Raw genomic sequence first — 24,115 nt, 5'->3', positions numbered from 1 at the left:
CAGAAAATGCTTCCCTGGAGAAAACTGTATTGGCTGCTTTTTAATAAATTGTTGCTGTCCAGGCAGCGAGGTCATGTGATCTTGACTGAAGCAGCTAACCTTGAACAACATGTTAGGCTGATTTTCAAGGTGACTTCCTTACTCAAGTGCCTATGATGGTGGCCTGTAAATGAGAAGTTAAATTCTGTTGACATATTTTGTTGTGGTCTGTTGTTTGTGTAAGTGATGTTCATATCATGAGAATGTGTTAGATAAAATTCACATTACTGAATGTGAGCTTGTTCACCACTGTTAGATGTACAGATTCACATAAAAGTTTACCTTTTGCATGTTCAGGGAGGCTACATTATTCAGTTTTTCTTTTTAACTAATTAGAATTAGTGTTTTCTAGTCATATAGTTAGGTGACACTGAAGCATTTTTAAAATGTGAACCTCAAAATAAAACTATGAAATACAATGGTTTTCTGTGTTTAGAATAAATTATCTTTCCATAAGTATTTCACATCTTGCCAAAAACTGAACTTTTTAAAGTTAGTTTGATTTCACTGAGCTGTGTCAGCCATCTTTCTTGGTCTTTTCCTGTAAAAGGATGTAAAAAATATGTATGAATATTTAAATACCCAGTTCTTAACTCATCTTCAATATAAATTATATCTCCAGTTAAAAATTATAGTAACACTCTTTGTAAGACTGTGCTCATGATTGTATTCCTATTGAGGACACAAATTAATTTGACATCCTAAAGAGTTTGGCAAGGGACTTACCTGATGGCCCAGTGGTTAAGACTCTGGTTTCCACTGCAGGAGGTACAGGTTCAATCCCTGGTCAGGAAACTAAGATCTCACACTCCAACGTAGCATGGGCAAAAAAAAAAAAAGAAGGTGAGAAGCATTGGCTTTGGCATTAAGAATGAGTTTGCCAAGTGTTACCACTGTCAGGTTTCTGTTGTAAGAGTCATTGTATTCACTGTTTTCACCTGACACTTTTGCTTCAATGCATAGTAGACTTCTTTATAAACAGAAATCACTAATGTGACAATTGATTGATGTGGGATTTTGATGATTCATATAGTGCAAATTTCTTCCTCAGATGTAAATTATTCTAGTATACAAACCAGTGCCTTAGCCATAGAAGTTTCAGTTCACAGCCTGTTTAGTCTGAGACACTCTACAGGTGAGGACTGTTTTTTGTTTTTGTTTTTGTTTTTGTTTTAGCTACTACAAAGGTGTATCAAAGTAGTTTTTTGTTCAGTAATTTTTTTTCCTAGTCTTAGAAGTAATACAGCAAATTTGAGGGAGAAAGCTAAAAGTGTATGTTAAAAATTTATTTCATCATATAGCTATAACTTTATTAACATTTTGTCATACTTATTTTTATATACCTACAAATAATGGATATAGATTAAACAAATTGCTAAGATCTTTGAAGAGCTGTGACATCTTATTTGATTTCTTACCACCAACTGCATCCTTCCCTTTTTTTAAAAAAATAAAAGGGAACAAAATAAAATTTATTTATAAAATTTTATGGCATTCCACAAAATAATTCTGAAAAAGTATGGCCAAAAATATGTATGGTGCTTATTTTCTTTTTTTAAACCAAGATGGAATGAAAGAGAAAGTGGGAGAATATGTGTGTGTGTGAGGGAAAGGGAGGAAGGGAAAGAGAAAGAATGGGCTGTGTGTATTTAGCAGAAAAGTAGTACTGATGGACATTGTGGCATTTATGTGATGTTCACTGTTCCTTTCTTAGGGCCTCCAAGGATGTCCCCAAAGGCCCAGCGACACCCTCGAAATCACAGAGTTTCTGCTGGGAGGGGTTCCATTTCCAGTGGCCTAGAATTTGTATCCCATACCCCACCAAGTGAAGCAGCTGCTCCTCCAACAGCAAGGACCAGTCCTGCAGGGGGCACATGGTCATCCGTGGTCAGCGGAGGTAGGTGACACTTGGCTTGGAGCGTAATAACAGTGTTCATTTTGTTATTCTACTGGATGTGAAAAGGGCTGAGCTTGAGCTCTATGTGAGGAAGTCTATGTGTATAAAAAATAGTGGAGTAACCAGGAATTGAGAAAACTATTTTTATTTTGGGCTCTACCAGTTATTCACCATATGTTAAGGGCAAATCATGTGATCATCCTGAATTTCAGTTTTCTCAGTGAGTAAAGTAATTTTTCCCTAGTCTATTCTCTGATTTTAGGTGAGATTCATATGGGGTTCATAAATATGAATATACTTTATAGTTTTATAAAGTTCCACTCAAATGGAAGGCAAATATAGTACATAAACAACATTTGGAGGGATCATATTTCATGTCTTCTTAGCAGCCTTGTTCATTGATTCTTTCACAAACATTTATTAATATTTTGGGCTTACAGTGCTATGTATTTCTTTCCCCCACCCCCCATTCTTCCCATACATTTTTGTTGATATCCTAGTTTATACCAGGCAATATTCTGGGCCTAGGTCCTGTGGGTTTCTTTAGTATCTATATATGGCACTAATTCCTGACCATATTTCACTTGTAAGGAATAACAAACACAGGAGCCCAAATTTTCTGTGATTAGCCCGAAGAATGTGCTGATGGAAGCTATGAAAGTGTAAAAAATATACTTTGACAGGATCTTAGAATTAGGTTAAAACTGCTTTTGCTACTTAATGTATTGCTTCCATGATAACTAGAGTTTGAGCATGTAATGATTGTGTGTTTTTTGGTCATAAACTCTGTTAATCAATGCATGGGACTTTTAAAAGAAAAAAAATCTTTAAACAAACAAAAATATACCCAACTCCATTAAATATCTTTAGTTAATACACATTGCTCACCTTCATATATAATTTTAGGTTTAAGTTTACTGTAAATTCCTTTTAATTTTCTATTTTCTTATTTGGTCTTCAATTACAAGGAAATAATTAACAAAAAAATAGAATTTCTAAAATATTTATTTCTTCAGTGTATCATTATTTGACATTACTCAGATGACCCGGAAATGAATTTTGAAAGTAACAGCATTATAGAAGTCAAAGAGTAAAATCACAGTTGTTAAGAGATATGCACAAAATGGTGTTAGAGTTTACTCTATATTAATTAGAAAAAAGGTAGTTGTTAAGTAATACTTTCTTCCATGATCCTTTTGACATAAAAAAGTAAAGAACCACTAAAGTGAAATAAATTGAACCGTTTTCTCTAGATCTTTGGAATCTGAATAGGTTTGTAATGAAACATGAAACCTGTTAGATACTTATTTCAAAGTCACTGAAATATGAACCCCACCTTGGATTATCTGTCTCAGCTAAAGTGAGTTCCTGATCTCCTTAATTACTGCAACATGAATTTTGATGTGTTAAGGAGTATATAGGATTGGCTGCAAACTGCTGAAAGATGTTCAAGTTTATTATTTGAAGGAGGAACAAAGAAGTCTACTTCTTAGGGATCCTCCCAACACCTTCCTACTTTAAAGAGACAGTCTTACTTTTTAGTAGAGAGTGTTGTTATTTTTATCCTAAAAAGTAGCATTTTTCCTGCCTTAGAAATCCAGTTTCTAAATTCATTTCAAATATTTTGTTTTAAAATTAATATATTTAGTTAGAAAACTACTGTTGGACATAGGTATTAGTAATAATTGCTTTCATTTTTGAGATATTTGTTGTCTCCATCATCACCTCTATTCTTGAGACTTTGGAAAAGAAAACAGAATGATGGGATAAAGAGTAATTGGGGGAGGAGGTCAGATAGAACTCTTTAACTAGATCTTCAGAGGCACTGTTTTGAAGAAGTGACATTTAGCTTGAGAATATAATGGGTAACTTTTCTCTTTCTTGTAGTTCCAAGATTATCCCCTAAAACTCACAGACCCAGGTCTCCCAGACAGAATAGTATTGGAAATACTCCTAGTGGGCCAGTTCTTGCTTCTCCCCAAGCTGGTATTATCCCAGCTGAAGCTGTTGCTATGCCTGTACCAGCTGCATCTCCTACACCTGCCAGTCCTGCATCCAACAGAGCTGTTACCCCATCTCTTGAGGGTATGTAAGAAAGGGCTTCCAGATCCACAGTGTCTTTTATGAAGTTGTGTGTTAGAGGTTTAACAGTTTACGAAAAGTGTCTGTGTTGTTTTATTCTTAGGTATGTATTTGAGAGTGACTTCCTGGTAGCTCAGTAGGAAAGAACCCGCCTGTCAGTGTAGGAGATACGGATTCGATCCCTGGATCGGGAAGATCCCCTGGAGAAGGAAATGGCAACCCACTTCAGTATTCTTGCCTGAAGAATCCCTTGGATGGAGGAGCCTGGCAGGCGGGGATCCATGGGGTCTCAAAAGAGTCAGACATGACTTAGCGACTAAACAAGAACAACAGTGTATTTGAGGGCACATTTAAAATTTTATATAAATGCAGTTAGTTGTTTAAGTAATACTACTAATCTCATCTGTTATTCTTCAATGTGTGTTGTTAAGATAGTTTACATTCCTGGGTAGTAAATATCGATATAATTAAGTTCATGTTTCTATGTCTGCAAAGTTGGAAAGCCTCTATTTAAATGGAAATGTTCTTTTGTAAAAACAAAAAGGATCAAAATTGTTGAATATTTTCTCATTTTACTTTTATAGCTTTTATCTAACTTTGAGTTTTTGTAAAATATCATTTTCTAGCTAAAGATTCCAGGCTTCAAGATCAGAGGCAAAACTCTCCTGCAGGGAATAAAGAAAATATGAAGCCCAGTGAGACATCATCCAGCTTCTCAAAAGCTGAAAATAAAGGTTAGAGCTTTAAAAAGTCTTTAGAAATAAGAGAGAATATGTCTTAATCTCATGTCCAGTATTGAGTATTTTTTGGTCAATACTTTTTCTTAGGATTGTACATATTTAAATGTGTAATTTAACATGTCAAAATCTATAATTAATATGTTGAGTTTTTTAATTATTTTAATAGTAGAATTTATTTTCATTTCTAGCATCCTATCCTAAAAGAATTTTAAGTTAGATCCAGATTTATTTCTAATCTTTAGCTTAAAATTATTTTAGATCTAACACTTCCTTAATTTTGCAGGTATATCACCAATTGTTTCTGAACATAGAAAACAGATTGATGATTTAAAGAAATTTAAGAATGATTTTAGGGTAAGTATAGTATTGACTAATGAATTAGAATTTAAGAAAAAATTTTTAAATGTACTAAAAAATGCATTATATATATACCCAGAATAATCAAACCATGTTTATAGAAAGCTAAACATTCTCATAGTTGTCTTTGCCTATGCTTTATGTGAGGTAATTAAAATCATGAGATTTGATAAGAACAGCAGATACTAAATGAAAGAGAATGTACTTCTGATGTTGGAAGTCAACATAAGTTGTTATTTGATGCTCATTTGATTATATTATTTGATGACAGTTGGACCCTGGTTGCAGATTTATACTCGTGCACAAATGGATTGTGATAGACATCTTTCTGCAGTATCATTTCTCTGAAGACCTGCTGGATCTGATCTCTCCTAGATGACTGTTCATTCTTTTGCCTAGCATTTACTATAACATACTGTACATATCAAGGTGTATTTTGAGACCAAATCAAGAAATCATCCTGAAACATCATGTTAATGGGGAAAAATCTGATTAATTCAGCCCCCTTTTTTTTTCAGAGGCTGATAAAAGTTGAATGGATCAAAGGCAAAACCAGCCTTTTCCTAGCCTGTGTTCTGGCTTCCTAAAAATTTAAGTTTTTGCCAGTAGCATCATTCCTAACTTATTGGCACCATTCAAAATATTAAATGTAAATATTACTTCATACTTTTAACACATTTATTCTACCTTAATGCTCTTAACAGTTGTGAATTTAGTTTTTTAAGCTATAGTTAATGCATAGACACAATACAAAGAAAAATGACTGACTGCCCAGATGCCCACTACCAGCTTGATGTGTCAAGCATTCCAACAAACAGTCTCCTGTGTAGTTGCCCTCCTCAGCTGCATCTCCTGCCTAGTGAAGGGTTTCTTTCCTTGTGGTTCTTTACACTGCATGTGAATACATCCCTAAACCACAGGTGGTATTATTTTGTTTAATCTTCAGTTTGATATAAATGTTATGCCCTTGCCCATTTACTTGTATTTTGTCAGTATTTTTTTTTTTTACAGTCAGTCCTTCATTCTCTTCTTATAGTACACTTGCATGAATTTATTATGTTATGAAGGAAAGAAAATTTTTACTTTGAAGTATATGAGATAGTACTTTTTTTTAACAGTTTTATTAAAGTATAATTTATATATCATACAATTTATCCATTTAAAATATACAGTTTAGTGGGTTTTGGTATATTCACACAGTTTATACAACCATCACATAAGCCCTTAGCAGTCAGTGCTCATTTGCTTTCAAACACTTCCACCCCCTCCCACGCCCGTACCCCCCAGTAACCACTGATCTTTTTCTTCATGGATTGCCTCTTCTGGACACTTCATGTGCATGGAACCATGCAATAAATGGCCTTTTTGTGAGTGGCTTTTTCACTTACCAGCATGTTTTCAAGATTTGTCCATGTAACCTATGTTAGTACTTCAATACTTTTATGAATAATATTCCATTGTGTGGATAGATCATATTTTATTTATTCATTTATCATCAGTTGATGTGTCTTTGGGTTCTTTTTGACTATAGTGAATAATGCTGCTGTGAATATTAGTATACAGTTTTTGTGTGACCATATGTTTTCATTTCATATACCTAAGAGTGGAATTTCTGTTTTGTCTGGTACCTCTGTCCTTCACCTTTTGAGGAAAACTTGATTCTTCGCCAAAGCAGCTGCACTATGTTACATTCCCACCGGCAGTATATGAGGGTTCCTGTTTCTCCACATCTTTACCAACACTTGTTACTATTTGTTGTTTTGACTGTGGTTTTGACTTGCATTTTTCTGACAGCTGATGCTATTGAGCATCTTTTTATATATGTGTTGATTGCTCATTTGTATGTCTTCTTTGGAGAAATGTTTATTCAGATCTTTGCCCATTTTAAAAATTGAGTTATCTTTTTATTGAATTGTGAAAGTTCTCTGTTTATTCTGTGTACAAGTCTTGCATCAGATATAGGGTTTGCAATTTCTTCCTTTCTGTGGGTTGTCTGTTCACTTTCTTGATATTGACCCTTGAAGCACAAAATTTATAATTTTGATGCAGTCCAGTTCATCTTGTTTTTTTTCTTCTGTTCCTTGTGCTTTTGTTGTCATATCTAATAAACCATTGCCTAATCTATAGTCATAAAGATTTACTGTTTTCTTCTAAAAGTGTCACTTAGAGCTGGATTCCATTTTGAGTTAATTTTTTAAGTTGAAGTGTAGCTGATTTACAGTGTTGTGTTAGTTTCAGGTGTATAGCAAAGTGGTTCAGTTCCATGTGTGTGTATTCTTTCTCAGATTCTTTTCCATTGTAGGTTATTACTTGATACTGAATGTAGTTCCCTGTGCCATACAGTAGTTCCATGTATTTTTTATATTTCATTTTTGTAGCATTATATCTGTTAATCTCAAACTCCTTATATATCCCCTCCCTTCCCCTTTTATAACAATGAGTTATTTTCTGTGCATTTATTTCTGTAATATAAGTATGTTTGTTTGTGTCGTTTTTTTAGATTCCATGTCATATATTTACCTTTTTCTGCCTGACTTACTTCACTTAGTATGATAATCTCTAGGTCCAGCCATGTTGCAAATAATACAAATGACATATTCATCTTTTATGGCTGATTGTGTGTGTATACACAGCACACATGTTTATCCAAATGACATATTCTTCTTTTATGGCTGATTGTGTGTGTATACACAGCACACATCTTTATCCATTCATGTGTTGATGTGTATATCTAGGTCGCTTATGTGTCGCGGTTATTGTAAATAGTGCTGCTGATGAACATTGGGGTGTACATATCTTTTTGAATTAGAGTTTTTATCTTTTCTGGATACATACCCAGGAGTAGGATTGCTGGTTCATATCGTAACTCAATTTTGGTTTTTTTAAGGAACCTCCATACTGTTCTCCATAGTGGCTGCACCAGTTTATATTTTGAGTGATTTTTAAAACATAGTTTTGATAGGGTTTCAAATTCAGTCTTTTACCAATGGATATCACTTGTCCCAGCACCATCTTTTGAAAAGACATTGAATTAGATTGAATTGAAGTGACTTTGCACCTTTGCTGAAAATCATTTAACCACAAAGTTGGGAGTGTATAGTTATACTCACTTTTCCTGCATAGATCTTTATATGTCTGTCCTTTTTGCCAGTACCATACCGTCTATACTAGTGTTAGTGTATTTTTTTAAGTTTATTGTTTCTTCATTTAATAGAAAACATTTTGGCTCTTCATATTATCAGTTCACAACTTTCTATAAACCTTTAATACTTGACTCTTTAAAGTTCTGTGTAGTTGCAGCTTTAGAACTTATTTCTTTGGGACTTCTCAATATTTTGGGGGACCTGAAAATTCAAAAGCATTATTAAGTCTCTTATAAATAACTGTCTGGTCTGTAAGTGAATACTAGAAAGCAAAGAAATGATTGTAAAAGAATGTTTGAGGATGGGCTTTATAATTATCTTTAGATAAAGGAATGTTACTAGTTTAACTATTATTTCCTATGTATCAGAGACTGTTCTAAGAGCTTATGTAATAAATCCTTTATTGTCATCATTTTGAAGCAGGTTCTGTGTGTTTCTGAAATGTGTATATCAGGAAACTGAGGCAAAGATAAATCAACTTACCCGCATGTCACATGGCTAGTAAGATAGGGCTAACCATCTGTATGTTTCATCCTCCAGCAGTGGTTTGGACAGTAGCTAATGCATTCTGTGTGCTGCAGTGTTCAATGAATGAATCATCATAGCCACTCTCATGGTGTGCACATGGCCGTAAACTATGATGGTTCACAAAATCTGTGGTCCTTCACTCAGACAGAAATAGGAGTATCCTACAGTTCTGGGGCCCCTCTGCTCAGAGTGCCATCAAGAAGCTCTAATATAGCTCAGTGCAGGGTGCTGATAGCTTTATTTGTGTAAAAGAATTGCGAATAATTCAATCTGTTACAGCTTAATGGTGTGGATTTTGGAGATAAGTATATGATCTATGTTTATATCTTGTCCTCAGTACAACATTGAGGCATGTTATCTAGATTCCGCTGAGCCCAAATGGGATAATTGTAGAACCTACTTCATTGTGTTCTTGTGAGAATTAATGAGATACTGCCTATAAACGGTTTTAATACCGTTCTTGACTCATAGTATATACTCAGTAAATATTAATTATTACCAAAATATAGATAAAGCAAAATTACACTGGCAACCATGGGTTTTTTACTGAGTCACAGAAGAATTTTACTTTTCCTATAAAATACCCATTGTCCAAAGCAATCTACAGATTCAGTGCAATCCTATCAAAATTCCAATGGATTTTTTTCATAGAAAAAACACAAAAGTAGAAATTGTATGGAATCACAAAAGACCCTGAATAACCAAAGAAATCTCTAGAAAAAACAAGCTAGAAGTATCACACTCTCTGATTTCAAACTATTGCAAACGTATAGCCTTGGCAAAACATTAAGTACCTGTATTGTGACTTAAATTCTGACTGTGTCCAAATGTTGTTATCACTTTCTGCCTTCAACTACTTGAGGCTCTGTAACTATATTAGTGATGCAGTGAAACTTGAGAAGTCCCTGAGATGTGTGGTACTGCTTGCCAGGACACCAAGGCTCCCAGTAGTGAGATTTTGACGTTGGTCTGCCTTTCTTGAGGCTCAGGAGATAGTTTGTCCCTCTCTAGTCTTGCAGCCTCTTTTTCTGTGCAGTTGCTCTTTAGCTTATTCTTACTGCCTTGGGCTGTTGCTTGGATTTATTCTCATTTCCACCATTGGGACCTAATGATTCCCTTTTCCTTTTCTTTCCCTTCAGCTATCCCTGTTTTCTTTCTTCTGTGGAGTAGGGCATCTTAAGTCATTATCAGACAATAGTAGCAATGCTTGCTTCTAGTCTGCAAACTTAAAAACCCCATCACATATGTTACCAACGTGTTTGTCTTCGGCTCTTGTTGATGGTGCTTCTGTTTTGTGGTTTCCTATACCTTATAGGTTATAAAGTCTTCACTGACCTGCATGTCTAGTCAGGTCTCCCTCTGAATCCACTTACTTCAGAATTTCCAACCCACCACTTCTCAAAGTCAAGCCCAGGTCTTAGTCCAACATGCATAACAAGTCTCTCTACACCCTTACTCAGCTTCCTCCAGTTCATTTTCCACAGGGCTGCTACACTCATCTTTGTAAACTGTAAATCTTGCTTAAAATTCTTCAGTGACTTCTGATTATCCTGAGAATTAAAAGCTAGAATCCTGAGCATAGCTTTCAAGTCCTTTTATCATCTTGTTCCTCTTGGGTGAGCTTATCGTTTCTTGACTCACTTTGTGTCCATTCTTGCTGCAGTTACCAGTACTTTTCTATTTCACATAGGGCCATCTTCTTCCTTTCCTTTGGGTCTTTAAACGTGCAGTTTCTTTTCTTTTACTTAGTGTATTACTCCCTTTTTGAAACTCTCCCCAAACCCCTAATATCTTTGCCACTTTAGATGACATTTTCATTGAGAAGCCTTCTCTTTCCATGAGTTGCTTTTTCCTCTGGAATCCCCATTTACGCTAGTTGGTTAGTGTCTGATCTCATCCAGATGGAAAGCTTTGGGAGGATAGGAACTATTCCAGCACACACAATTTCTGACACATGGTATGCACTCAGTACAGAGTTTTCAGGCTAGGACATTTGAGTGCTCACATGACTATAGTTAGGTTGTATAGACATTTCATTATTGTTGCCTTATAATGAAAACATTACTTGTAAAGTATGAACAGAACGTTACTCAGAATATTTCATGCTTACAAATACTAGTTTGTGCTCACGGGAAAAAAAATGATTACTAGAGTTATTTAAAATATTTAAGTATAATTATTTCCTTTATTTAGTTACAGCCAAGTTCTACTTCTGAATCTATGGATCAGCTGCTAAACAAAAATAGAGAGGGAGAAAAATCAAGAGATTTGATCAAAGACAAAATTGAACCAAATGCTAAGGATTCTTTCATTGAAAATAGCAGCAACTGCACCAGTGGCAGCAGCAAGCCGAGCAGCCCCAGCATTTCCCCTTCAGTCCTCAGTAACACGGAGCACAAGAGGGGACCTGAGGTCACATCCCAAGGGGTTCAGACTTCCAGTCCAGGATGTAAACAAGAGAAAGAAGATAAAGAGGAGAAGAAAGACGCAGCTGAGTGAGTAAACCTGGAATTTAGCACACCCTTTTGCTTCACTTTCCCTTAACGTGTCCAGGACCTTCCAACTCCAGAATTTATCTAGACTTTTAGACTGCTTTATATGTAACCCTCAACTTAAATACAACTGGTCTTAACAAATAAAATTTTAAGTCAGTTAAGTCATTGCACCCTATACTCTTCTTCCCTCCTCCCATGTTTTTCCATCCCTTGGCAAAAAAAAAAAAAAAAACTCTATGCATAAATTAAGCATGGCTAATTTGTAAATATACAGGGAGTTGGAAAATTACTGGGTTTGGGACTGATATCCCCTGTATGCTAGTCAGTACCCACCTCCTTGCTGTGCTGCTAGAGCTAAGAACTGCCACTGCCAAGAAGAGAGAAAATTCTGGTGCCCCTTATCAATTAAGTGGGGCTTTTGTGGGCCAGTCTTAGAATCTAATCACACCACCATTGGCTGATTTGTTCTGCATTCCCTACAATGCTGTTAAACAGCTGAACTTTTGGAATGCAGCTTGTTGATACGTCAGGGAGCACTTATTCTTGATTTGAGGCAAAAGTTTTTATTATAGTTATGATTTTTCCCAAGATACTTTGTATAGGAAACACTGTCACAGAAAAAAATTACTACATATTAGAGACTTGATATATTAAGGATTGCTTTTAAATGTATTTTAGAAGGGGCTACTGTCTTCAGGTTGTTTTTGTTGGTTGCTCAAAAGCTTTGCGTATTTCACTTTTTAAAAAATTGTCTTTTTTTGACTAGCAATTACCAGATTAAGCAGTGGGAAGTATGTATGTGTGTGTTTTAAGGAAGAGAATGATCTCCTAGTGAGAATTACTTAAATTTAGCAGTTTTTAAAAAGCTGTCAGGTATAAAAGACTATAGTGGCATAAGTTCCATGCAGATTTCACTGGCCTTTATTTTTTTCTGGTGTAGGCAAGTGAGGAAATCAACGTTGAATCCCAATGCAAAGGAGTTCAACCCTCGTTCCTTTTCTCAGGTAAGTTTCTCTCTCTCTTTGTAGTAAATCTAGTCTCTTTAAAAAAAAAAAAAAAGGTAGTAGTAGTAATACGTCTTTTTCCGTACCTGCCATCTAAATTCAGTTACAGTATGCTGAAACAACTTCTAGTTAAAGTTCCTTTTTCTTATGTGGTAATTAATATATATTTTTGAACCATAAGAAAAAAATCTAGTTTTATCAATTAATAATGTAGTCTGAGGCAAATTTTTTAATCTTTCTGACTCAGAATTTGAAGATGGTTGGCCTGCTAGGCTCTCAGGTTCATTGATATACTGTTGTTATTTTACTGACTTTGAAAGATACGTTTTTTAAAAGATTAATTTTTAAAAACACTTTTTTCCAAAACACTTAAAGATATCACTATTTTTAATAGCATTGTTGATTAATTGATATAACATTTACATTAACTTTCTACCAAGTATTTCTTTTTTTTATTTGAAACACTTGCAGGTTTATTTTCTCTGAGACAACTTTCATTAAGAGATACTAATTAACACTGAGTAAAACTGAGAAAGATGGGGAAACCAGTCCTCAGATTGCAGTAATATTTACCTTTTCACCTTAAGATAGTTGATTTTTGTTTTTGTAGCCAAAGCCTTCTACCACCCCAACTTCGCCTCGTCCTCAAGCACAACCTAGCCCATCTATGGTGGGTCATCAGCAGCCAACTCCAGTTTATACTCAGCCTGTTTGTTTTGCACCAAATATGATGTATCCGGTCCCTGTGAGCCCGGGCGTGCAAGTAAGTCATAGAATTTGACTTGTTCATTTATCCTCTGTAAGTTATTTATGTTTGACACCAAGTGTTCTGTAGGTGCGCAGTGACTTGCAGTGATGGTGTAACAGAGATATTTAAAAGTGGAGCCATGAGACTTCCCTGGGGGTCCATTGGTTAGACCTCTGTGCTTCCACTGCAAGGGACCTGGGTTTGATCCCTGGTCAGGGAACTAAGGTGCTTCCCTGATGGCTCAGACAGTAAAAAATTCTCCTGCAATAAGGGAGACTAGGGTTCAATCCCTGGGTTGGGAAGATCCCCTGGAGGAGGGTATGGCAGCCCACTCCAGTATTCTTGCCTGGAGAATCCCCATGTACAGAGGAGCCTAGTAGACTGCAGTCCGTGGGGTCGCAGAGTCAGACATGACTGAGCAACTAAGCACACACACAGGGAACTAAAGTCCCACATGCTGTGTGGTGAGTCACCCTCTCCCCCCACCCCCCCAATTTTTCTCTAAAAAGCGGAGGCATGCAGTGTGGAATATTGTTGGTATAAGGACCTAACTATGAAAATGTTTTCTGGTCAGAAAGATGATTTAGATTTACTGTAGTTTGGGATTTGTCCTTTTAGCTGTGGGTGTGACTTTATCTTTTTAATGACTATTAAGAATCAGAAAACTTTAGAGCTAGCTCTCTAGTAATATACAACTAAGAGAAAGTGGTAAGATACATTCCTAATATCTTGAGAGCTTAATCTTCATTTTCTTTTTATTTCCTTAAGCCTCTGTATCCTATACCTATGACGCCCATGCCAGTCAATCAAGCCAAGACATATAGAGCAGGTAAAGGTGAGAATAATCCTGCCTGTGTTTGCTTGTAGTCTGCATGCTGCATGAATGAAATAACTCATTTTATAATGAGTGAATATCTGTGGTTCAGTTTTGACTTTTCATAAAACTTCATTGACTTTTGGATGTTCAACATTACATCAGGTATTTAAATGGATTTTTATGAACAAAAACGGGAGGAGAAACACTCACAAGTTGTGAATTTCAAGATCCTCTTCACAAAAAATAATTGAATTTTGAAATATTCAATGTTAAATATGTAAAGATGGTTTGCTGAATTAACTGTTTGCTCACATTCTTATATAATATGTAATTTCTCCAAAAAATTTAAAATTTCTTTGTGAGCAGAGATGGCTCACTTCAGAAATTGTCAAAATGCTATTAGAGAAATGTTTCCTCATCTTTAAAATGAGAGTGTTGCATGATCTAGTACTCTGTGTTTGTGCAGAAGAGACTTCATTGAAAAAAAACACATACTTATCTTAAAAAGAAATACTTTAATGTTGAAAAACATTAAAGGGTTCCCCCTTTTGCCATTTAGGTAATTAAGAGCAGTCGTTGCTTCATTTTATTGAGAATATAAAGTAGAATGGTTTGTATAATAAAGTCACTTCTCAGTGCCCAGTAATTACCTCCATCACAAAAATTTCACTTTTTTCCCCCATTATAGTTTATTGCAAGAGACTGGCTTTGGTTCCCTATGCTATATAGTAGGGCATTGTTGTTTGTTTGTTTAATATATAATAGTTTGTATCTGCCAGTCCCAAGCCCCTAATTTATTCTGCCATCTCCACCACTCTCCCACCACTTTCCTCTTCAGTAGTCAATAAGTTTGTTTTCTGTCTGAGTCTGTTTGTTTTGTAGATAAGTTCATTTGTGTCGTTACATTAGACTCTCGTATGTGATATCATAAATGTCCTTCTCTGACTTCACTGTTAGTATGATAATCTCTAGATTCATCCATGTTACCACAAATAGCATTATTTCATTCTTTTTTATAGCTGAGTAGTATTCTATTGCATATGCATAATATTTTCTTTATTCATTCACTCTTTATCAAAACACTCTTTATCCACCTGTTCTTGGACATTTAAGTTACTTCTGAGACTTTCCTGGCTGTACATTGGTTTAAAACTTGTGCTTTCACTACCATGACTCTGGGTTCAGTCCCTGGTTGGGGAACTAAGATTCCACATGCCATGCACATGGCGTGACCAGATAGATAGGTAGTAGCTCTTGTTTTCCGTCCTTAATAAAATGCTACAGTGAACATTAAGGTACATGTATCTTTTTGAATTAGAGTTTTCTTCAGATATATGCCCAAGATTGGGACTGTTGGATCATTTGGTAACTTAAAAAATTTTCACTTCTTAAATTAATAAGCTTTCCTCAGTGTTGGAAGCATGTTTTGTGCCTGTTAGTAATTAAAATTCTGTTTTTAAAAAAACACGTATGAGGGGAAATTGCCTGGTGGTCCATTGCTTAGTTAGGACTTGGCGCTTTCAGTGGCAGGGCCTGGGTTCAATCCCTAGCTTGGGAACTGAGATCTGGCAAGCCTCACAAAGCAGCCAAAAAAAAACAGAATATATGATAGCCTTTGTCTTTCCTTTAGAACACTGGAACCTATTGGAAGAATTCTACCTTAGATCATTTAAAGTTATCTTGTGGGTTAATCTTATTCTGAGGGCCTGCTGTTTCATTTCTACACACTTTGGGTGTATCATATTAAAAATATGGATATTTTTATTAGGTAGCCAGAGTGCCATTATCACACTTTATAAAAATAAACTAATTCCTTTTTATCATCTAATAACCATCATAATAAGATTACCCTGATTGAGACAGGAATGTATTTTTATAGTTGGTTTGTTTCGAGTGTGGATCAAAATAAGATCTTCACATTATTACATTGGTTACACGTCTTTGTTTTCCCCTATTTTTACCCCTGCTGTTGCTTTGTGACAGAAACCGATTGTTACGTAGTATATCATATATTCTAGATTTCTCTCTTCTTGTGATGTCATTGATTACATTCAGGTGTAACTTTTATGGGAAGAGATAAGAATACTTGATAGACTGGGCATACACACTGAGGAAACCAGAATTGAAAGAGACATGTGTATCCCAGTGTTCATCGCAGCACTGTTTATAATAGCCAGGACGTGGAAGCAACCTAGATGTCATCAGCAGATGAATGGATAAGAAAGCTGTGTTACATATACACAATGGAGTATTACTCAGCCATTAAAAAGAATACATTTGAATCAGTTCTAGTGAGGTGGATGAAACTGGAGCCTATTATACAGAGTGAAGTAAGCCAGGAAGAAAGACACCAATATAGTATACTAACGCATATATATGGAATTTAGAAAGATGGTAACGATAACCCTGTATGCGAGACAGCAAAAGAGACACAGATATATAGAACAGTCTTTTGGACTTTGTGGGAGAGGGAGAGGGTGGGATGATTTGGGAGAATGGCATTGAAACATGTATAATATCATATATGAAACAAATCGCCAGTCCAGATTTGATGCAGGATACAGAATGCTTGGGGCTGGTGCACTGGGATGACCCAGAGAGTTGGTACGGGGAGGGAGGTGGGAAGGGGGTTCAGGATGGGGAACACGTGTACACCCGTGGCAGATTCATGTTGATGTATCGCAAAACCAATACAATATTGTAATTAGCCTCCAATTAAAATAAATAAATTTATATTTAAAAAAAGAATACTTGATAGATATTTGTGAGTGCTCTATGTTGGATCATTTAAGAGGTATAGTATCTGGTCCTACTTTGAATTATGGTAAGATTTATTAAAGGCTCAAGTGTTGATAGCCTGATCCTCCCCTCTCCAATTGTAAAGTTTTCTGTCAAGTCTGTCATCTTATTTATTGATGATTGATACTTAACAGCATCTTTTCATTAGGGCTGTGTGCTGTCTTGTCCAACTCTTTGTGACTCTATGGACTATAGCCCTCGAGGCTCCTCTGTCCATGGTATTTTCCAGACAGGGATACTGGAGGGGGTTACCATGCCCTCCTCCAGGGAATCTTCCTGACCCAGGGATCAAACCTGCAGTTCTTAGGTCTCCTTTATTGGCAGATGGGCTTTTTATCACTAGCGCCATCTGAGAAGCCTTTTCTTTAGAGCTGTGGTTCTCAAATTCTAGTGTACATTAGAATCACTTGGAGAGTTTGTTTAAAAAAAAAAACACCAATTGCTTGTGCCTATCCCCAGAATTTCCAGTTCAGTAGATTTGGGGCATAGCCTGAGAATTTACTTTTCTAGTGCAATTTATTAAAAAAACAAAAACACAATTCCCCAGTGATATTGTTGGTACAGGACCATACTTTGGAAATCACTTTAATTAGGAGTTTGAAAACAGTGATTTCTGAATTTCTAGCATTGCTTCTCCACTTACTAGCTAGAATCATTCAGTAAGGGACTTCTTTTTAACCAGGGCTGTTTGGGTATCTTGAAATAGTTTGTACAGAAAAGTTACGAATACATGTAAAATTTTATATATTGTTAATATATATGTATTATATATATTCTTGTATAATTTTTTACATATCCATTGTATTTCAATTAATTTTTTTTTTTTCGCTTCTCTCATTGTCCCATCTTTGATCAGTGATAATCGCTTTACATTGGCTCCTGTCTCCTTTTGGTACTACTTATTTGTCTCTGATAACTTCCTTTCTGCTATGAATAAGATGTCTCAGGCTAATCTTCTAACAGTAGACCTGGATGCAAGCAACCCTCATTTTCTTTGCTGGGAAATAGTGTTTAGAAACCATTTTCTGGTCGTTGGGTATGCTCATTGCTATTGAATTAATAATATCTGTCTTTTAACAAATTATCACAAAGCTTAGCTGCCTAAAACAGCAAACATATTTTATTTCACATGGTTTCTGAATGTCAGCAATCCAGGAGCCTTTTAACTAAGTGGTTCTTCCGTAGAGTCTCTTGCTGCTGCTAAGTCATTTCAGTCGTGTCTGACTCTGTGTGACCCTATGGATGGCAGCCCAACAGGCTCCCCCGTCCCTGGGATTCTCCAGGCAAGAACACTGGAGTGGGTTGCCATTTCCTTTGCCAGTACATGAAAGTGAAAAGTGAAAGTGAAGTCGCTCAGTCGTGTCTGACTCTTAGCGACCCCGTGGACTGCAGCCTACCAGAGTCTCTTAAGCAGTTGCAAAAAGATGTTGGCTAGAGCAGGAGTTTGGAGAAGGCAATGGCACCCCACTTCAGTACTCTTGCTGGAAAATCCCATGGATGGAGGAGCCTGGTAGGCGACGACTGAGCGACTTCACTTTCACTTTTCACTTTCATGTATTGGAGAAGGAAATGGCAACCCACTCCAGTGTTCTTGCCTGGAGAATCCCAGGGACAGGGGAGCCTGGTGGGCTGCCGTCTGTGGGATCGCACAGAGTTGGACACGACTGAATCGACTTAGCAGCAGCAGCAGAGCAGGAGTTATGTAACCTTAAGCTGGTGGATCTGCTTCCAGATGCAGAGCTGTTGGCAGGATAGTTCTGGTCATAAAATGTCATCTGGCTTTTCCCATAATGAGAAACAACCTAAATGGAAGCCACAGTTTGTTTTACAATCTAACCTTTGAAGTACCCTAGCTTCATTTCTGTCATTTGCTGTTGATTATGTGGAGCAAATCTGGTACATGTGGAAGGGACTAATATATAAGGGTGTGAAAACCAGGAGGCAGAATCATTGGGGGCCATCTTAGAGCCTGGCTTACTTACATTTTCCTATAATGTGTATAAGATGTTTTCAGAATATTTGTTGTCTGTTGCTCTACAAGATAAAATTTAAGATTTCTTTAGTATCTCACTAAGAATTCTTTTAAGTGTCAGTTTTCAGAGTCAGGAATTGCTACCCATGATACTTCAAAAATACCATTTTGTGTAGTCACTGAGTTATGTCAACAATTAGACACCTAGGTAGGTTAACCTGATTGAACTTGTTAACATTTGTAATGATAAATTTTTTTATTATTTTAATTTTATTTTTTATGTCAAATATTTATTTTCAAAGTGCAAATTACATAAAAAGGTTGTTTAGAAAAGTCTTGTTTTCATCCCAGTCTCTTAATTTGTACTTTCCATCCCATTAAGTGGATTGTCCCTTTCACCATTAGCAGCTGATGATTTAAAATTAATTTCTGTTTATCCTTACAGTGTCTATTTTTACAGTTGTTTCTTTGCAGATGTTCTGTTTTTAAAAATGGCTCTATTTGGATTGTTGACCTCTCATTTATATAGTTGACCTTTGAACGACTCGGGGGTTAAGGGTACTGACCCTCTGTGCAGTCAGAAACTGAGTATAATTTATAGTCAGGGAAAAAAAAAAATTTATAGTCAGTCCTGCATGTTCATAGTTACAGATCATCCAACAGTGGATGGTTTAGTGCTGTAGTATTTACTATGGGAAAAAAATCTGTGTAAGTGGACCCACACAGTTCAGACTTGTATTTTTCAAGGGTCAACTGTAATTCGAAAGCCATGAAATTCATCCCCTTGAAGTATATAAGTTTAGTGGTTTTTAAGATATTCTCAGAGCTGTCCAATCATCACCAGTCAATTTTAAAACATTTTTATCACTCCAGAAAGAAACCCCATATCCTTTAGTAACTATTTTCCTCCCACGCCATGCATGTACACACTTATATCCTAGACATGCTAATACACTTTTCTCTGTAGATTGCCTGTTCTGGATATTTCGTGTGAATGAAATCGTATTGTATGGAGTCTTTTGTGACTGGCTTCTTTCATTTAGCATGTTTCAAGGTTCATCCATGTTGGAACATCTATCAATATACACTTCATTTCTTTTTATGGGTGTGTAGATACCAGTAACATTTCACTTATCCATTCATCAGTTGATGATTCTTTGGATTGTTCCACTTTGTGATTATTATGAGTGATGCTGAACATTGTACAGTTTGTATGTGGACTTAGGTTTTCATTTCTCTCTGAGTGGAATTACTGTGTTCACAGTGTGCCACACTGTTTTCCAAAGTGACTATAGCACTTTTTATTCCTACCAGTAGTATACGAGAGTCCCAATTTCTCTACATCTTCCCCAGCACTTGTTATTGTCTGTTATAATCCTCGTGGTTATAAAATAGTACTTCTTTATGATTTTGATTAGTATTTCCCTAGTGACTGATGATGTTGAGCATCTTTTCATTGACCATTTGCATACTATCTCTGGAGAATTGTTTATTCAGATATTTGACCTAGTTTTAATTAAATTATTTGCCTTTTAATCACTGACTTGTAAGAGTTCTCTATATATTCTATATACAGATCTTCTATCAGATATAAGATTTACAGATATCTTCTCCATTTTATGGTTTTTGGTTTTTTTTAACTTGATGGTGGGCTTTGCAGCACAGAAGTTTTTCATTGTGAAGGAACCTCAATTTATTTGTATTTTGGATTGTCACTTTTGCTTTTGGTATCATACTAAGAAACCATTTCCTGACTCAAGATTGTAGAGATTTACCAAGATTCCTTCTAAGAGTTCAGCTCTAACATTTAGGTTAGTGATACATTCTGAGGTAATTTTCCAGATGGCACTAGTGGTAAAGAATCCACCTGCCATTGCAGGTAGACATAAGAGATGTGGGTTCAATCCCTGGGTCACAAAGATCCCCTGGACAAGGAAATGGCAGTCTGCTCCAGTTTTCTTGCCTGGAAAATCCCTTGGACAGAGGAGACTGGAGGGCTACAGTCCATAGGGTTACACAGAGTTGGGCACAACTGAAGCGACTGAGCAAGCACGCATGCATAAGGATAGAGTCCACATTGATTCTTGCCTGTGTACATCCAGTTATCCTGGCACCATTGTTTGAAAAGTGTTTTTTTCTCATTAAATTGTCTTGGCATCCTTGTTGACATTTACTTTTCTTCCCTCGTATGCAAAGTGAAGCATACTATATGTACTACGCTGCACCCATGGGGTTTTTTGTTTGAAGACATCGTATTTCCTAGAAATTACCTATATTACTGTATCAAGATTTTCCTTAGACTTTTTTTAAAAAAAATATTTGTATATTTGTATATTTATTTGGCTGTATTGGGTCTTAGTTGCAGCGGGCAGCCTGTTTGTTGCCCTGTAGCTTGTGGGATCTTAGTTTGCAGGCCAGGGGTTGAACCCATGTCTCCTGCATTGCAAAGCATATTCTTAACTACTGGACCACCAGGGAAGTCCCTCCTTAACACATTTTTTTTTTGCCTGAGGCATATGAGATCTTAATTCCTAAACAGGGATATTCTGATTCATTTGGAAATTGCCATATATACAGTATAAGGTATGAATCCAGTTTATCTTGTTCCAAATAGCTCTCCAAAATTTTTAACCAGTTTTGTTATTCTATAGTTTACATACAATAAAATAAGTGTACTTTTAAGTGTACTTTTTGATGAGAACTACTCCAGTACCACCCATTGCAGGCAGCCACTGATCTACTTTCTCTTACTTTTTGACTTTTCTAGATATTTTTTAGTAAGTAGAATTGTGTGTTGTATTTCTGTGTGTCTAGCTGATTTGAGAATATTTCATATTATCATCTGCATCATTTTGTTCCTTTTTATTGCTGAACAAGATTCCATTTTTATGATTATATCATGGTTGGTTTACCCATTACCAACCAGTTCATGGGTATTTGGATTATTTTCAGTCTTTGGTTGTTTTCATAAAGCTTTGAAGAGCGTTTGTGAACTAATGTTTGTGTCAACGTTTGTGTTCATTTCTCTGGGTTAAATATCTAGAATTAGAGTTGTTTAGTTGTATGGTAAGTGCAATTTTAAATTAATAAGAAACTGATAAATTGTTTTCCAAAGTGGTTGTGTCATTTTACATTTCAGCTGATCAGCCATGAATGAGCATTATGGTTACTCTACATCCTTGCCAACTTTGGTATTGTCTGTTTTTTTAGTTTTAGCCTATCTGGTCTGTTACCTCATTGTGATTTTAATGTGCATTTCTTTGATAATTACTGATTTTTTTTTTTTTTTTTAAGAAATTTTATTAATTTATTTGACTGCCTTGGGTCTTAGTTGCAGCACATGGGATCTTCATTTACTCATGCAGGATCTTTCATTTTAGACTCTCTAGTTGGAGTGTACCAGCTCAATGGTTGTTGTGTACGGGCTTAGTTGCTTCACTACATATGGGATCTTTGTTCCCTGACTGGAGATCAAACCTGCGTCCCCTGTATTGCATTAGCTATACATTTGTAATCATTGCTTTAGCTGCATCCCTAAAACTTGATGTGTTGTATTTTCATTCAGAATATTTTCTGTCTTACGATTTCTTTAACCAAAGGGCTTTAAATCTTAGTAATGTGTTTGTAATTGCCAAATACTTGGTTATTTAGGGTGTATTGATATTTCTGTTTATTTTTTCATTCCATTAAGATCAGAAAACAGAGTGCTACGAAATGCCATTTTCATCCTATATTAAGTATCCATGTGTAGTTAGATCTTTATCTGGATTTCTCTTCCATTCTGTTAAATTGTCTGTCTTTAGATAGACTACTTTCCCACCTATCCACTCCCAATATTGATTTTTTTTTCCCTCAAGTGTTTTTGACTTTTCTTTCGGTTATTTTTCCATATGAACTTGATATTCAGGTTGACTAGTGTTTTTGACTTTTCTTTCGGTTATTTTTCCATATGAACTTGATATTCAGGTTGACTACTAAAAAATCAGTTGACTTTTTAAAAACCTTTTTATTGAGAATTTCAAACATATACATATAAGCAGTTTGAATAGTACATCAATGTAAAAGTACTCATCACTCAGGTTTAACAGTTAGAAACTCACGGTCACTTTTGTTTCATCTACAACACCTCTCCCCTCCTCAGATTGTTTTGAAGCATATCCTAGATACACTATTTTATTTGTAAGTATTTTATAATTTTTAAAGAGTCTTATAAAAACAAACATAAAACACTACAGTTCTCCAAAAGTTTCCCAGTTTTTAGAGCCCAGAAACTTGTCATCCTCTGCCCATCTGCCTGCTGTTGTCTCACTTCCATATTAAAGTCCTTTTCTAATGCAAAAAAAAAAAAAAAACAAAAAACTACAATGCTATTATTACACCAGAAAGAGTTAACCAGGAGTTCCCTAATATCCTCAAATTTCTGTGGCTTTTGTTAAAATACGTATTTTTTACAGTTAATTTGTTCCAGTTAGGATTCAAGTGAGGTTTACAAGTTGCATTTGTTTTTCATGTTTAAGCCATTTTTAAAGTTATTTTATGTTGTAAATTTTTATTATGAAAATTTAGACAAGTTTTGTTCATTTATACCATTACACTGTTACCCTAGGTACCATTGTCATTTCACTAATCAATACTTTTGTATGTATCTTTAAGAGTTGTGGACTATTTTTTAAAACCATAGTTAAGGTACCATTACCTAAAATAAATTATAAATTATTTCTTGCTATCAAATATCTAAGCACGTTTTTCTTACTGCCTTAAAATTTTTTCTTAATAGTTGGCTTGTTGAGCCACAATCCAAAATCCACACTTTTCATTTGATTGCTATCTCTGTCTTAATATTAACTCTTTTTATTTATAGTTTCCCCCTCAGGTTTTCCCTTTTACATCTTATTTAAATCCAGTTTGTTTGGCCTGTATTCTTTCCCACCATCTGAACTTCATGGATTGGATCCCTGTGGTATTGGTTAAAGTGATCCTTTGTCCGCTGTAGGTCTCTGATAGTATATAAATAAGAAAGACTTGTTAAGTTTAGGTTGTATTTTTTTTAAAACCTTTACATGGAATGTTTCATAGATAGTGTGTGTAGTTTTATTAGAAGTCAGTGTCTGATCTCCTTTTTTTTCTTTCTTTGATAGTAGGAGTAACTTGGCTGCCTTATATATCCAGGATAACATTTCATACCAGCTCTTCTCTGTTTGTTTTAGCAGCACTGGCAGTGACTATCTAGCGCTAGATTCATTATTTCACTAAGGATTGCAAAATGATGACATTCTCATTCTATCATCTCTCCTTCAGTTGTTAACTGGACTGTTTCTATAAAGAAAAACTTTTACCTTGTTAAGCTATTTGGTTACCGTGAAGTACAGCTTGTAAAAGAAAGGTTACTAAACTGCCCATCATTTCAAAGCAATTTTCAAAATAATGAGTTCGTTTCCTATTATCTCCGTGACTGATGAGAGTCTGTTGTTGTTCTGTTAGTATGAACTCCTGG

At 35.6% G+C, this 24,115-nt stretch overlaps 1 protein-coding gene across 11 annotated transcripts in view; it reads left to right on the top strand.

Annotated features, from left to right (window-relative positions):
• The window catches only part of ATXN2 (ataxin 2), a 101,728-nt gene that overhangs the window by 61,650 nt on the left and 15,963 nt on the right, over positions 1-24,115 (top strand). For 7 of the 11 annotated variants that reach the window (XM_015475521.2, XM_059876381.1, XM_015475516.2 and 4 more), the window contains 8 exons: positions 1,754-1,936; positions 3,824-4,021; positions 4,645-4,752; positions 5,042-5,112; positions 10,980-11,281; positions 12,222-12,285; positions 12,896-13,048; positions 13,802-13,868. In XM_015475521.2, the coding sequence (XP_015331007.1) occupies positions 1,754-1,936; positions 3,824-4,021; positions 4,645-4,752; positions 5,042-5,112; positions 10,980-11,281; positions 12,222-12,285; positions 12,896-13,048; positions 13,802-13,868 (1,146 nt within the window). The remainder of the gene's footprint in view (positions 1-1,753; positions 1,937-3,823; positions 4,022-4,644; positions 4,753-5,041; positions 5,113-10,979; positions 11,282-12,221; positions 12,286-12,895; positions 13,049-13,801; positions 13,869-24,115) is intronic. The other 4 variants (XM_024977720.2, XM_015475517.2, XM_002694500.4 and 1 more) reach the window with 2 other exon arrangements.

This window comes from Bos taurus, chromosome 17, assembly GCF_002263795.3.
Source record: "Bos taurus isolate L1 Dominette 01449 registration number 42190680 breed Hereford chromosome 17, ARS-UCD2.0, whole genome shotgun sequence".
Taxonomy (NCBI): Eukaryota; Metazoa; Chordata; class Mammalia; order Artiodactyla; family Bovidae; genus Bos; species Bos taurus.
This window is presented reverse-complemented; position numbering and strand designations above follow the sequence as displayed.